The 15,963-nt window shown below is 40.5% G+C and overlaps 2 protein-coding genes across 2 annotated transcripts in view; one reads left to right on the top strand and one right to left on the bottom strand.

The window, feature by feature from the left end:
- LOC103922785 overlaps window positions 1-2,514 on the bottom strand; it is a 6,785-nt gene extending 4,271 nt beyond the window's left edge. Inside the window, exons 1-3 of the mRNA XM_009330986.1 lie at window positions 2,467-2,514; window positions 1,747-1,849; window positions 108-226 (exon numbers count right to left, since the gene is read on the bottom strand). Of these exons, the coding sequence (XP_009329261.1) occupies window positions 108-226; window positions 1,747-1,849; window positions 2,467-2,514 (270 nt within the window). The remainder of the gene's footprint in view (window positions 1-107; window positions 227-1,746; window positions 1,850-2,466) is intronic.
- On the top strand, window positions 2,500-5,592 carry LOC103922741 (CDC42 small effector protein 2-B-like). Its single transcript, XM_009330930.1, has 4 exons — window positions 2,500-2,552; window positions 4,100-4,313; window positions 4,764-4,865; window positions 5,409-5,592. Exons 2-4 carry the CDS (start codon window positions 4,260-4,262, stop codon window positions 5,481-5,483), a joined length of 231 nt encoding a protein of 76 aa, XP_009329205.1. The 5' UTR covers window positions 2,500-2,552; window positions 4,100-4,259; the 3' UTR covers window positions 5,484-5,592.
- The last annotated feature ends 10,371 nt before the right edge of the window (window positions 5,593-15,963 follow it).

Here is a 15,963-nt window from a genome sequence, read left to right as displayed (position 1 = left end):
AAGCGCCTTCCGCGTTCAAGGTCAAAATCCGTCCTCGGGCCATGAAATCAGGGTCTTTTAACGGGCGTGTAGAAATTTGGCTGGGAAGGTTAGTGTGGAGGCTTTACCTCCTGTAATCCGCAGGTCTCGGCAGAAGGGCGGTTCCTTACTGCCGTGACTGGAGGAGGGCACGTTGCCTCGGCAGTTGCGTTTGTCCCTCGCCTGCGGGCTGCCGCTGCTGGGCCTCCTGCAAACCCCGAAAACCGCGGGACTGGAAGCTGCTGCACCTGAGGGACTTCACCTCTTCTCGTTAAGACTTCTTCCCTTCTATGAAGAAATAAAACTTACGGCCACAGCCTTCCCCCCCCCACCCCCACTCACTCTTCCTAGTAACATTAAATTCCATAATTGACAAGCTAGTAACTCGGTTCAACGCGTTTACAGTACCAGTGGTTGGTGTGTTGCCACTCATTCAGCTTGCTTCTCATCTTTTTGTGAGTTTTACTAATTTCCCTCTGGTAAGACTCCAGGCAAATCTCAGTTGATTTTTCTCGCGGTTATTTTTAACTTCCAAACAGAACACATAATTTGGTCTCTTGGCTTTTCTTCTTTTTTGAGGGGGAACGGACAGTTAGTTAAAAATGCATTTTTTTTCATTTTGTGACTAAGCTCGTTTCCACTTAGAGGAGCTGCCTTGCTGTTTGTTTTAATGTGTGTGTCTACTTAGCTTTTAAAAGGAGAAGCTTCAAATCTTCTCAGAGACTACACCCAAACTCCTCAGATTATCAATACCAACACACCTAGATTAATGGAGGTCTCGGATAAAACCCTATTCTCAGCTTTCTATGAAGCTTCAGGACGGCAGAAGGCCAATATATAATCATACTACATAAGAGTGTTATTTAGTTTGAGGGCTGCATCTCAAACTAAATTTGGAGTCTGTACATGTATTAGTAAAATCAGGATGCTATTTCCAAGCAGTTAGGCTCACTCTACAGCAGGATTTCAGCTGTTTGGCTCCAAGGTTCTCCCAAAGTCTCGGTAATTCATTGTTTTTTTATTTTTCACCTTTCACCAAGGAAGGTGCACTCTTCAAGTCTCGTGTTCAAAACTACTTTTTGACCTAGAAATACAAGTTGCACTGTTTTTTACCATACCTTGCCATTCCAATATGTAAACGTACAACTGTTTCAGGATTTTAACGTGATGTAAATATCAAATGAGCAAAGTAAGGATAATGAACAAATTAGAAGCACAGCGGTTTTTAGAAAGGCGGTTAGGCTGAAATATGCTTCTCTCCCATAAATTCAGTACTGACAGAGCGGGGATGAAAATGGCAACAACTGGACTCAGATTCTGTTACCACAATTTAGCAACTCGGTCAGGGCAGGGTGATGGTAGCCTGTGTCTGACATGATAATATATGCTAGCTTTACGCTCGTTGTCTTTCACTAACAGCTCAGAGTCAAGGATTTGTCGTGATCAGACCTTGAGTCTAAAGGCCAGTTGAGAAGAACAGATATGTTTGGTGGGTGGTGTTTATCAAGATTACCGTGCGTCTCCCTTGTCTATGGAAAGGGAGGATTCTTTTGTTTTGATTCAGGCAAACATCTTCCACTTCATCTGGGATGGATATTTTGTAAGTAAAATACAAGAATATTTTGGACGCTTTTTCATACACAGCAATGATAGAACAAATTGAGTGTTATGCTCAGTGAAGTATATCTAAGCATTCATAAAGCTCTCGGGCGCTTTAAGGCTACGCACTCCAGAATGGCTGTGCATCCTGCCCATCGCATTCAACGTCTGTGTCTGCGTGTGCTAGCCGTTTCCCTGGCCCTTTGTCTCTGTCTCCTCGATGATACTGCTGCTATGGTGAAAAATAGAGAGAAAGAACAACAGGATATTGTCCAGTTCTGGTCTGCGTGCCAACAGTGACAAAATGTTGTTTTCTCCTCCGTTTGGGGATTCTTGTTGACTTTTATTAGTCCTGGGCGAGCCTGAACACACGAAGATGTTTTTTAAATTCTTCCAGTTAGTGTGGAAACCTTGAGTCTCTGGGAGGAAGGTGGTGTCCCACGCCCTGGCGCAGACATTCCTGTCCTGGAGGATGATACTCTGACTCCTGCAGAGGAAAAGAAGAGTTCTGTTGTATAAAACACAACAGGAAGGCGTCCAGGGCTGCTGTGTGCCAGGAGGACACCTGCAGAGCTGCCGCAGGGGTGGAAGTGAGCCACAGGCTGTATGGATAGTGCTGAGAAAACTGCGCGGCTGCACAAATCCGACGCCAAACTAGGGCGCTGTTTTTGGTTTCCGTTCTGCTTTTCTGACACCTGTAGGTAAGCGTGAAGTGCACAGCGGACTTCTGCAGCACCTTACAGAGCGAAGGAACCGTCGCAGGGTATGGGATCACAGTGAAGCATTCTTGCTTAGCAGTCAGGATTAATTATAACCCAGGAATATGAACTGTAAACGCGCTGGAGTTGCCAAGACGGGAGCTGGCTGCGTGCCAGAGCTTGAATGAGGACGTACCATCCCGTCAGGACTCCCTGGGAGCAGCAGGTAACGCCCAGGTACGCACGGAGCCCCGCGGAGGTAGATGGCCAAATGCTGGGGGGTACAGCGGGGGGAGAGTGGGTGTTCAACTGTTATTTTGGGCTGGGGATGTTTCTCTATCTAATTTGATGCTCGCCTCAGTCAATCTGCCTTCAAAATAGGTTATTAGTGTACAGTGACACACTTTATGATTTTTAAGACAATCTTAGCTTTGATACAGTCTCCTTAACATGAAATAAACCCAAAAAATCTCCAGCTAATGTGAAGTGTAGGCAAAAGCTTCGGCTTCTGCGTGTTCTTATGGTTGTGTGGGCCGCTGTCCCCTCTTTGCTGCAGCCAAACAAGGCATCAGTGGTGATAAAGACCGTTGTGAGAGGATGAAGTGAGGTGAAAAATGATTATTGAGCCAGATAATGAGTTGTATTAAAACCACCCAGGATAAAATGGAATAATATATGACACATTCTGCAATAATGTATCATATAGGCCACCTAATGCTGAGGCAAACATAACAAATGCTTTGAAAGATAAATGGCAGAAATTTAAAAGATCTGCTTGAAGTGTGAGAAGGGATGAAGTGTAAGAAAATCACAAAGGTGAAAGAAACAGATGTGCTAATTACATCATTGTGGGACAACATAAGAAACGCCTGTGAAGGGGGAAGCTTGTGCTGTTTGGTTGTGAAGACTTCAGTGGGGGTTCAGAAAGGCCAAATTGATGAAGTTGTAACTTCTGTTGAGCTGTAAGCTTTAAAAAAAAAAACCAACCACCTTCTCTATCATTAACATGTTATAATACTGTTTTAATGATCTGGGGTATGAAAAAGTTGATATGAAAGGCTACTCTATAGTCTTGGGCTCGATTTGAAGGAAGATATTAAAAAAAAAAAAGTCAGTAACCATAAAAAGTTGGTTTTATTATCATAGCTTCAGGGCACTTACAGTCAGTGAGTTTCCTGGTCGTGTCCCCAGTTCAGGAGTGCCGTGTTAATAGTTTCATACATTCTGGGAAGCTCTAGGCTCTCTCTGATGAATGCTTTCTGTTGCTGATATACAAAGCTCTTTTTTTCTCTTTTAAGGGCTTTTTGGAGTTGTAGAATACTCTTTACTTTGAGCTTTTTTATGTCTAAGAAGCATAACTATATCAGACGTAAGAAGGAAACTTTCTTTTGCACCTGTTTGTAAATGATAAGCATTCAATCTGTTGTGCTTCAAAGCTATTTTCTTTCGAAATACTAAGTAGTTCATAAGCATTGGCTAGCTCTGCTTACAATCGGATCACAGACTGTTAAACAAGACCTGACTTAATTCTAGCATTGCTTTTATTACACTTCTGTGAAGAAACCAGAACTTACACTACTGTCTGCCTGGGAGTAAATGTGCAGAGCTCTTAACCCTGATTTCTGACATGAACATACTGATTTTAAATTGATGCTACTCTTCTGTCCAGGAACGTTTAAGAATTTTACAGTCTTGTTTTAGTTTTCTGAAATGTCTATTGCTCAATAACTGTTACAAGACTTTGATATATTTTGGTATAAGCTTAAATAATAATCTCCTTGCAGGTGTACTCATCAGATGCTTTCTGTGATCTTTACCAGCAAATCTGCACAAGCAATTTATTCCTAAACGCGCTTTAGGAACTGCATCTTGGTCCTCGAACTGCTTTAACTCCCAGAGGAATAATTACACTTAACAAGAACTTATTACCTACTGCAAAATATAATGACTGAATTCCTGGTTTGTTTTAACTGGTGCAATGGTGAACAGCCCCAGCCGGTAGGTAGATGCACAACCGCCACCCTTTATCAGATCTGAAATTTTGTCTTTCAGTTATGTGGAAAACACTTTCATTGTCGTGTTGTTTTGATTAGTTTGGGCTAAGTAATGCAACAGCTAAAAACAGACCTGTTAAACTATGTTTAAACTATGTGTGTTTTGCCGGAAACTTTGCCCATATGACTGTTTGCAGTTCTCAGGCCCTGACTTTTCAACGGTAAAGGAAGTTTTTGCTAAAATTCAGTTAGCAGTAATACAGTAATAAAAGTGACTTTAACCCTGTCTTACTGCAAACAGTCTGAAACTCCAGCCCGGTTGCCGTGAGGAGTCATTAGGGGTCAGTACTGACTGTCTTTTTTTTTTCTTTTTTTTTTAACTCAGCCGCTTGTTTCTGTCTCAAAGCTGCTCACGTTTTCTGAATAGAGACCTACAATATTCTCTTTCTTACAGAAGAGGCGTCGGAGACTGGACCGGAATATGATAGGAGAACCAATGAACTTTGTACACACTGCACATGTTGGGGCAAGAGAGATGAGTAGTGACTATTCCTCAGTAAGTGTGCACCTCTTTTGTAAGCAGAAATCTGCACCCAGTAACCTGTAGAGCAGGTAGCTAATAAAATCCTAGATGATTTTAAGAGAGAGAGAAATCTGACTTTTTTTTTTTTTCCCCCATCAATAGAATAGCGTCAGAACAGAACTGTCCTTTGGTTTGTAAACATAAGATACTGTGGGAGATATATTCCACAAGAAGTGCTTATTTCCCCAGTATCTTTACATATGATGAGAACCTTTTGGATAAGGATTCTGTGGATGCACTTGATACTAGGTCCAGATAACACATCACCCTGAAGTCAAAGCTGTGCCAGGGTGAGGGATGTAAGAATAAGTGGATTTTGGATAGCAAGACCCATCTCGTGCACTGACTTAAAATAGTATTTAACAATTCTGGGTTTAGTTGTTATTTCTCCCTACTACCATTGGGACCCAGCACTGTAAACATACGGCTCACTTGCCTCTTCAAACTGATGCTTTTAATAATTGCTCTGGCAACCAGACTTTATAAGATGCATGTTCTAATAAACTTTTCTTCTAGGCTGTATCAATTCAGGACCACATGAAGTCTAAAGGTGGCTACACAAATGGCACTTCTGCAACTGTCGAGATATAGGAAACCGAGAAGGCTGAAATCTGCTCTGTCTTAGGAGGACCCCCTGGACTGAGCTTCCACATTCTCAAAAACCTCTTTATCGTGGAGTAGGGAGAGTACTTGAATTATAAATAGGTCAGTGCAAGCTTTGGTGTTCTTTGCACAATAGCTTCTGAAGGAGTTACTGCAAATTATCCTTAAAATGGTCTGTCATAGTAGAGTTGTAGTAGCAGCTGTAATTTGTCGCCGTGGACGACTTCCTAGCTGTGTCCCAAAAACTCACAAAGTTGTCTTGTAGGATGGGATTGGAAGTCAGTATGAATTTTCTGGGGTTTTGGTCTCTGTCTCTTTCTCCTGTCAAGAAATGCAGAGGTTGATTTAATTGGAAGATATCACATGTTTGCACTTTTTACGTGGGCCAAACTGAATTGCTAAGTAGGATCTCGTAGCCTGTAATGTAACTTTAGACCTGGTTTTTAGATGGCTTACAACCTAATGCATAAATCTACTGAGCTGTACTTGGGTATTTTTTTAATGTCTTTTGGTGGTGAACGAACTCTAACGTAATATAGTTAGCCGAGTCTGCAAAACCCAGTGAAACTTCTGCGTTGCTGTGATAATGCTTTTGTAGCTAAAAATGGAGGTTTTGCAAACATACCCGCTCTCAAACGAGGCTTAGAAAAACAAGACATTTCTCTCAATTACTGGGCTGCCTCCCTTCCATACATGCAGTAGTGTGACTGACAGGTATTACTACAACAGAGCTAATAATATGTACCAGTTAACCTCGAGTGGTGCTACAATATGCTCACAACTGTGTGTAAATTTTGCATGGCTACTATTGAATTTTAACCTAAACATATCTAAGGTCACTCTCTCTGTTACCTATCATCTGTTACAGTAACTACATAGGACTTCAAGGGGTATCTCACTTGTCTTTCTGGCTCCTTAATTTCGAGAGGTGGTTTTTGTTTTGTTTTTTAGATAAACTAAATTTTTTCTTGCATGTGGTTTAAATAAGAAGTATGGTTTAAGTGATACAGCCATGTGAAGGACAGAAACTTAAAGAATATTGTGAAAACTTGCAGGAGAATATTAAATGGAAACGGTGTCTTGCAGAGTTCCAGCACTTCATAAATACGGATATTGAGCCATACCCAAACTACAGTTTATCACTTAGTTGTTATTAATTTTTCTATTAAGCGGCATGACAAAACTGCTGAAGTAGAGCTAGGTTTTTCTTTTACCCAATCACTGACAACTTTTCCCCAGCCTAAAATTCTGAATGACTACCGGTGCAGAAACTTAGGAAATCTGCTTGCTGTCATGGGATTAACTAAATACAAGTGTTAAAATTGCTGCCATATCAGCACCAGTTATGCTGGAAGTCAGTGGAACTCCCTCCTTCTTGCTCTAGGCGTAAGATCAGTTATGAATTTTTTTCTATTTAAAAACCCATCTAGCTGGCAAATCTTTTAACTTGTATGATTCTGTTTGTGGATTGTGATACTTCTTAAATCTAGGTTGCTGGCTTTGCCGAATTGTTAGGCTGTCTTTTCTGAATATACTAGGGAACTTAAAACATGAAAGGTAGCTCTGTGTTTCTGTATGCATTCAAAAAAAACCTCCCCCCCTTCCTATATTTCATCTTTAAGGGCCAAAGAGGAAGAGGGAATGTTACTTTCTGTAACAGTCAACAGCTGATCATAACATTCTGCAATGACATAAGAGAAATGTAATATCCATGACTTGCTAGATCCTCACTCTTGAATTAGAATACACGCCAAATTTTAATATATTTTAAAATTAGCGAGTTAGCTGTACATTTAGCTTTTTAAAGTCTTTCATATTTCTGTCTTCTAACTTCAGATTTATTCCAACAACCTAGTTAAGATACGGAGTTCAAAGAAGCTAAATCCTGTATACTGTTGAGGAAGCGTAAAGCGGCCAAGTTGTTTTAAAGAATAGATTCTAATTCGTCTGCTATTAAATTGAGTTCGTGCATTCATTGGTCCATACCTGCCCAGAAAAAATAGTGGTAGGGCAGCTGTCATGAAGAAAATGGGTTGTATTTTGTTAATGCTGTAAGAAAACAAATTGAACAGGAGTTAGTATTTCCTGAAGACCCATTCAGTATGTTTAAGATTAGTGGTGTATGCGTAACTAGAAATAAAGGAGTTGGTGATCATGTTAGTTCTTCTCTCTAAAAATAAATCAACAGAGAATTATGTTATTAAACCCTTATTTATAGAAAAATCCTAGTTTTCATTATGTAAGCAAAGTAGCACTGTCTGGTGTAAAACTAACCTATTTTCATCAGACTATATAGTATTATAGAGGACCATATTAAAGTGTCACATCATTAAAAAGAAACGTTTTGCTATTGTGTTATAGGTGCCATTACTTTTAAAATCTAAACAAATGTAAAAGCATGCTTTAGGACTTAGGTATTTTTTTGTTGTATATTTAGAAACTTTATCTAGCTGTAATCTGTCATGTAACTCAGTATAAATCTATCTTGGTTATAATAAATCTGTTGAACTAGGCATTTGCGCTCTTCTCGTATTGTGGAAAATCTTCATGTTTTCTCTACACTGAAAACCTGTTGGTTAAGTGGATGGATCACAATGGCTTGAACTTTCATTGCACGAAATCAAATTTCTCCACTAGAGAGCACAATTTTACATCGTCTTTTCTGTCTGCTTTATGCAAGCACTCCATTGTGGGTTTTTTTTGTTTGTTTGGTGGCTTTTGAGCTTGACTGGAATAAAATACAGCAAATAAGACCAAAGGATCAAACTCTTTAATCTACACCGTAGGCTGTGAAGACCTTGTGTCAATACAATGTGGCAATGAAACATTACTGCTCTGCCTTGATGGCTTTTTATGGTTTCTTTCTGTAGTCGGAAGTAAAATGACTTGCCAGCGGAGCAGAATCAAGTCTTTTATGTGTAGTCCAGCAATGCTGTATCTGTTTGCTTCCTTTTAAAAAAGAAAAAAAAAAAGTTGCGGGGGGAGTAACTGTTATTTTAAATACTGTCTGTCTTATCCCTTGATGTCCCTGCTAGGCTTTACCGACTGTCCCATAATGCTACATAAACCCGCAGTCAGTACATAGAAAAGGTATTTGGCTTTTTCACAACCTAGTATGTCTTTTTACCTCCTGTAGAGCAGCTTTATAACAATTACGTGGTGTCATGCTATGTTCCAAGTTAGCCTGTAATATGGTAACTTGCAACCCAGGCGTGCAGTGCTATTCCTTTGTATGTTCTTGCCGTATTGGACTATCAGGTGCTTCTGTAGCTTCCACTCTGTATAGACAAAAAATTTTTGAGAGATTAATAAATACCCTTTATCTTACTGTGCCAGCAAGAACAAGCACGATTTGACAATGCTAAATTCCATGGAGGTATGTTCATGAAATTCATTATATGTTACTAAATACAGTAACACTGGAAAAAAAAATATCAAATCTGTCAGTGGAAGATGATCACATGGCTGCTCTTGATTGTGTTTGGATTTACTTTGCTATCGGCACTGTGAGACTGCCATAAAAACCCAACAGCTGAAGGTAAGAACGATCTTGTCTGCCTCGCATAATCGCTGTGGAGATAGACGAGATGAACTACAGGAAGAAAACAGCGCTGTGTTACAGAGGTGTCAAAAAGATCTCCTCTGGTGAGTGGGCTCTGTAAGGCTTCCAGATACTTTGTGGTTCTGCAGACTCGGTTAGTCAAGAACCTCAGGCAGTTGTTTAAAGCACTGTGCTATGAAATCATTCAGACCAAGTTAGGCACTCCGGGAATAGGAGGGAGAAGCTAGATCTTCCTTCCTAGCGTTTGTATCTTCTTTTCTCAGGAAAACGAACTCTTCAATGGGACTGATTAAAAAGAGTACTTGCAGTACTCTGGTTTACTAGCTTATGCTTCTAGTTTATGGCTCCTGAAGGTAGACTTTCCATTCTAAAATCTGTAAGACAGGTGAATCGCACACGAAGTGTTAATGTCAAAGGTGTGGAGGCCCCAAAGAAAAAAAATTCTGGTTCATTAGATTGCAGATTGGCTTCAGGGCAGAAAACAAAGACTAACCATAAATAGAATGTTTTTCTGAAAACAAGACTGCTTGGAATAAATATTTCTTATTGATGTATTTTTAAAAAGTGGAGACTTGCATTTTTAACTCCTTGCAATTGTAGTACCACTCTTACTATGTACCTTTCTGTCTTAATACAGGGGTTGGATCAACAAAGTTTAGACCCAAAGTAGCACTTAATGCTTGAAATTCAAAATTTTAGATGCTTACCTCTACAGCTGAAGTCCCTGTGCGCCTAAGGAGGTGCGCTAAGTGGTTGGTGCTTGGGCTTCCGCAGACAAACTGCCCTTTCTTCATACACAGTGATTGGTCTGGCAGACAAGGCCCAGGTTACCTCCATCGGTGGTTTTCCTGTTGACATTCATGTGGTTACGGTGTATATGTAGAAGGTTTCTTAGTCCTGTACAGAATAGGTCCTCCCTAGGAACAGGCCTGTTGGCCAGTTGTTTGAGGAGGACAACAACTGAGTTGTTTCCTCAACAGAGCCTTGAGCTGTGGAGTTACTGAAACTTATCACCACATGCAGCTCTGAGCAGTTTTGTACTTTGCTACGTGAAAGCATAAAGTCTCCTTGTTATTGCTTACTTCTTCATGCTCCAGGGAAGGTGGTCAGAGAGGCTAACAGGCTGATCGGGAACTACAGACAAATTAGATGTACAAGTGAGGCAGGTTTAGAAGCCGCGGAGAGGCAATGTGGTATATGTTTATGAGGAGCGAGCAGGGAGCAGAACATGTTAACGTTTGTTATCTGCAATGCACAGGACAGCTTTGCTGACATCAATTGGAAAGTACTTGTAATGTGTGCATAATTGGTATATGGAGGAAATTGGGCACTTAAATGCATGACTAAGCTGGGACTTTGAGACACAGATTGCCCATGTAACTTTAATGGATGGTAGTATCCTCTTCCTGCAGTGGCTTACAAAGCTGTTTTCAGAAAGTATGGAGCCACCCAGAAAGCCAGCTTTGGTTTCAGCAGTTGCAGACTGATGGCACATATACGTTTGGAAGACGAGATGGTGCCTTTCCTCCCTGCCCCCCCGATGAATGTGAGGTTGCAGATGTTCTAAATGCTGAGGCCTGCTGCATCCAATGCTACCTCCATGGAACACAGAACAAATAAATAAAACTTAGAGTTTATACAAAATGGCAGTAGTAAAAGGGTATTTGCCTTCAGTCCACCGTGCTGCCAAAACTTCAGGGAAATGAACTAGATCCATCTGATATTCAGCTGCCAGGTGTTGGGATAGTATGGATGGGTTGGAACTGAAAGTCATGAAGACTTCCTTGTGCCTGAGGAGGTTTGAGTGGTGTTCTCCTGGACTCCGCAGGCTGAGATGCCAGGAGGTCACCATGGCTACACCAGATGTCCATTAAGACCTTTTTCTCCCGATGCTATGTAGAGAAAGGGAACACGAAAGAAAATAGGGAAAGCACTTTCAGTCGGCAGGGACGTTACTAGGATGTGTTCTTGTGCCAAAAAAGCTCCCAACTTGAGGTGCTTGATACTGAAGTAGGACTGCTGTCTTCACCTGGGAACTGATAGATGAGCAAACTCAAGTTACAATGAAAAACTGTGCCCTTTCAGGGAGAGTGGGGTGTGCAAGGGCACCCATGGCGTGGTGCGCATTGGACTCTGCATCGCCTAACCCCAGCCCTGACTGGCTTATCAAGCGTTGCAGTATAGCTACCGAACACCTTGCGGTTGTCACTTGTTCCATACGTCCTGTTTCTGTGCATCCCGTTAGCATGACCAAAATCCTAAAATGTTACCCAAAAACGTAGTTCAAACGGGAGGCAGTTCTTTTAACCTAGTTTTAATCCCATTTAGAAGAGAGTAGTAACAGATGGACAAGAACAACAACTCTGAGGTGTCTGTTGAGACCTCTGCAGTAAATTACTCATGAAATCAAGGCCATAAAGCTGTATTGAAACTACTTTACTCAGTGAACCTTTTTGATTATTAATTTTTGTTATTAAAATAATGTACATGGGAAGAGTATTCTCTTTAGAACAAATTTTAAGTTTCCTCTGATATGTGCATATAAATCCAAACTGAACAAAATCAAGGTTATTATTACTAAGGGCCCACCCTAATTCAGGTGCGAAAAAAAAAGTTGAATTATGTCTTTTACTGTTTTAATATATATGTTTTAATATATATGTATATATTTAGACCTTCATCTTAAGTAATGTGGAAGGAAATAATCCATTCTTTTAAACTGAAATTAGTATGATTGCTCTGGCTTACTGAAAGTTAAAAAAAAAATAGGACTTAAAATTTACATTTAAACTACTGAGAGAGAATTTGGTATGCTTTTAAAGCTGACATTGGCCTGTACAAGTGGATGACTAACTAATTTCAGATTCTTCATCAAAGAGCTAGAAAAAGTGTTTGGTTACAGGATTTTTTTTTTTTTTAATGGTGTATTTACATGCATCTGATCTTGCTGGTGCTTAAGAAAGACATGTACATTTTACGTGACTTACCTGAGCTGAGTCTAAAGGTGAATGAAGACTATACTGATAACCAGTAACTAATCTCTTCACGGTGAGCTGTCTGAAATTGAGGATTCGTAGATCAGGCAAAACAATGGCACTTATTCCAGACGAAATCTATTTTTAAAAAAATGGATCTAATATATGTAAGTCTGAAAGTCCAGCCTCAACATGTGCTGAAGCTGCATATTAATGATGAAAGCAATATGCCTTTAAATGCAGTTACCCAGGTTTACCCCTGCAGTCTCTACCACTGGGAAATATTAAAACCTGACTCAATACCTTTGAGGGCATGATACAAGTTTGAAAATACAATTCAAAAGTAGGGTGTACGGTCCTTCATTAATGTGTGCTAACGCGACCTTGCTGCATAATGGCATAGGAGGAAGGCTTTCACTAGTTTCTTTCAACTACTTTAAACATCACCTTTGAAAATGCATTTGAATTGGCTGTTCTCTCCGCTGCATAATATCCAGTGAACTAGGGTGTCTCTTGCTGGCATAGTTTGATGTTTACTGGTGTTCCGATAAGGCTGTTAGTACATGGGGAAAAGTTGCTAGACGTGTGTTTGTATTAATAAATAATTCTTAAATACCAGTCTTTCTATGTTTTGGATCATTTTCTTGCCAGAAGATAGAGGTCCCATTGGGTTGTTGCACATGTCCTCACCTTTGCCGTGTGTGCGTGTCTCACAGAGACGGCAGGTTTCCGTAACAACGTTCCCTGTGTCACTTAAATGAAGAGGTTTCACAGTGTTATCTTGCTGTCTTGTTCCAGGCTCCAGCCAAAAAGCCGTGAAAATATGAAGCACTGAAAGAGACACCTTATAGGACGGGGCAAAATTTTATTTGGTTAAGCCACTTCCTTTCCTTTGTCACCTGCTTTATTCTGCCCTATTACTCTACCGCCCACTAAATTTCTTAGAAATATATTTACGTTCAGTATTTGGGTCAGTGTTCGCTCTTAGTTCTTAGAAATCAATACAACATATTAAAAATTCCTTCATCCCTTTGAAGCTTGTGTATTGATTAATGAACCCCGAATCCACTCTTTACTGATTTTTGTATGACATAACTGTTTAGTAAGCAGTCGTCTCTTTTACAATCTTTAAAAATTATGCAATGTGCTTTCTCTTAAATACCTAATGCTGTTAGCCACCCTTCCAAATCTGCCTACCTAACAAGGCAACTATTTTCTGTTTATGGTATTTTATGCGCAATTAAAGAGAATTACGCAGTAATTCAAAGTTAAACTAATGGAAGAGCAAATTTAATTGGATAAGAAGATATAGGGAAAGGAACAGAAAAGGCAGATTGGTTGGAATAAGTTTACTCAAAAGCCGAGAGGTTGATAAATATGAAAAAACCATAAAGTAGCACTTAATGCAATGGGAGAGTCAGGAGAAAGGCCTTGGAATGGAAGATGTTTTGGATGTCTTTCCTTGTGAGTCAAATAATTTGTGTTTAGAAGTGTGCGTATGTGGTGGAGAACAGGCAGGAGGAAGGAATTCATTATCCCTTTGAAAAGGATTTCAATATATGTATAATATTAGTCAAGCAGTTTCTTTTCTGTGCTAATGGTTATTTAGTTTCAGTTCCCACTTTCTAACTAATGTGCTCAAAGCCTACATTAAACGTCTCTGTTCCTTAACGCTTTGAAATGCTTTAGGAATGCCTGAGCTGAGTTACAGAATTTATTTCGTGTTGATGTTTTGGTTGGCAAAGGGATTTTTTTGAGTGGTGTTTCTCTTCTTTTCTCTGATGGAAATAATTATGGTGGTATAGAAAGGATGCAATTCTTGGTGTGGATTATCAGTATCTTACACTGATTATGAGTAGAAGCGGTGTTGTTCATTCCAAATAAGGAATTTCAGGTTTAAAACTGGGGAAAAAAAAAATCTTTTGGGCTTTGAAGTCATTCTTCAGGCTCCGAATGTCTCTATAACCTAGTTTTCTTCTGCCTGGGATTGGAAATAACACATATGAATAAAATCTAGTTTTTCTCATAGTGCTGAAATTTGAGAGTAGATCATCTGATTTTAGTTTTGGTTACACATTAAAGCTAATGGTAAAAATTAGGGACTACTTAAGTTGCCAATAAAGATGACCTAAAAAGTTTTTACTGATGTCCTGAATGTGAGCTGCCCATGTCCTGAGCTAACATCAGGGCTCTTCAGCGCAGGTATTTCCAACCTGCACAGTCCTGCTGGACTGCAGGGAATGTGTTTAATGTAAGAGATGTTTACACAATATCTTTAAACGTGCATCAAGGCAGGGGAGATAAAACCAAACCTACACTTTAAGTAAAAGGAAATTGTGCTCCTAGTATTTCTCCTCAGCCCACTTTTTTTTTTTCAGCTGCAGACAGAATAAAAACTGCTGTGCTTTCCTGGGGAACGCAAGGAGAGAGATTAGTGTTTGGTAGGGCAGGACACCCTGTGGAATCTGATCCTGTGAGCGGCTACGCACTTGCAATTCAAGTTAAACACTTCTTCCATGCCTGAAATACACTGTCATGTACGTACCCTTAGCTCTTTACAGATCACAGAATCGATAGGTTTATTGAAGTAATCTGTATTAATCTGTCATCCAGATCTTGTTACATTCAGAAGAAGAGACAGTAGTTGGCGTAAAGTGTCATGGTTACTCTGACAACAGCACCAAAATAGAAACACACAGATGGACAATGTACTAGCTGGTTTTTTTAAACACCAATTCTGCATAGAATATGAATTATTAGCTGTGTCATGGTGTGCCGTTATCTTTCACTGTTTAAGCACATTAAATTGTTAAACACACTTTTGCAGCCTAGCAAATCTACAAGATGCATAAGCCTGTTCTGCTGCTGATATAAAGATGAATTGCAGATTGTCACTGGGGGGAAAAAAAGCTTGCCTGTTATCATCAAAATATCTGTATTGATCAAAACACTACTTATTTACAGGTAGGTAAACGTTATTCAGATTTTTACAGCAACAGAACAGCTTACTGAAAATTTGCCATAATGCAGTGGGAAATGTTCTCTGTAGACATTTTACATGGCTTTGTCCTTAAATGCACAGAAGGAAAACCACGCATGGAGGAACCTCCTTCCTCAGTAGTAACAACTAATAACCTCTTCTTTATGGGCAACTCAAGCCAGTGGGTTACCCACTTAAGGCTTTGATTTGCTAATGCTGGACTGCAGCTCAGCTCTCTCCCTCTTTGCCTCTCCCTGTTCCCTCCCACCTTGGCCACATCCTCTCCTTTCTCCGCTATCTTTGCCTCTTCCACATCCCTGCCACGCTGGCCCTGAGGCAGGCCCTGCCCTTCAGGAAGGGGCAGGAGGGGACAGTTGTACCAGCGCTTGAAAATCTCCTGTGAAAGATGTTGCACAACTTCCTTAGCTGGTAAATCACAGAGCTGTTTCAGTCTATCTCCTTCCTGCAAATCATTGCTGGCTCTTTCATCCGGTGCATCGCAGCCCTTCTAATGCTTTCAAAGCCTGGAAGACACCTCTGAAATGCCTGTTTTTTTTTTTTTTAGTGCAAACAGTGCAAATTCCCTCAACCTTTTGTTGTAGGTCATGTTTCACTCATTCTTGTACTTGTTGCTCTCACTTAAGAGCCACTGCTATCCTCATCGTACCCCTCTCCCGTGGCTTTGTGCGCGCGCTTGATCATCCAGAAAGACGGAGCGACATGAAATACTCAGGTTTGTCTCCGGAGATGTGGGGCAAAACTCACCGTTTCCTTTTATTTGTAACGGCTGTGAAGGGTTTCAGGTAGCGTTCAGTCCCTAAAACCCGCACTTCTTGGAGCTGCTAGGTGGGAAGCCTGAGAAGCCGACAGCTGTTGACCACCCGGCTAAAGAACAAGGCGAAAAGAAACACGGGGGGGGGGGCGGGGGGCAGCCCCGGCCGGCCGGCAGGA

This window comes from Pygoscelis adeliae, unplaced genomic scaffold, assembly GCF_000699105.1.
Source record: "Pygoscelis adeliae isolate BGI_AS28 unplaced genomic scaffold, ASM69910v1 Scaffold318, whole genome shotgun sequence".
In the NCBI taxonomy this organism is placed as follows: domain Eukaryota; kingdom Metazoa; phylum Chordata; class Aves; order Sphenisciformes; family Spheniscidae; genus Pygoscelis; species Pygoscelis adeliae.
Note: the sequence above shows the minus strand (reverse complement) of the source record. Positions and strands in the feature narration are given on the sequence as shown.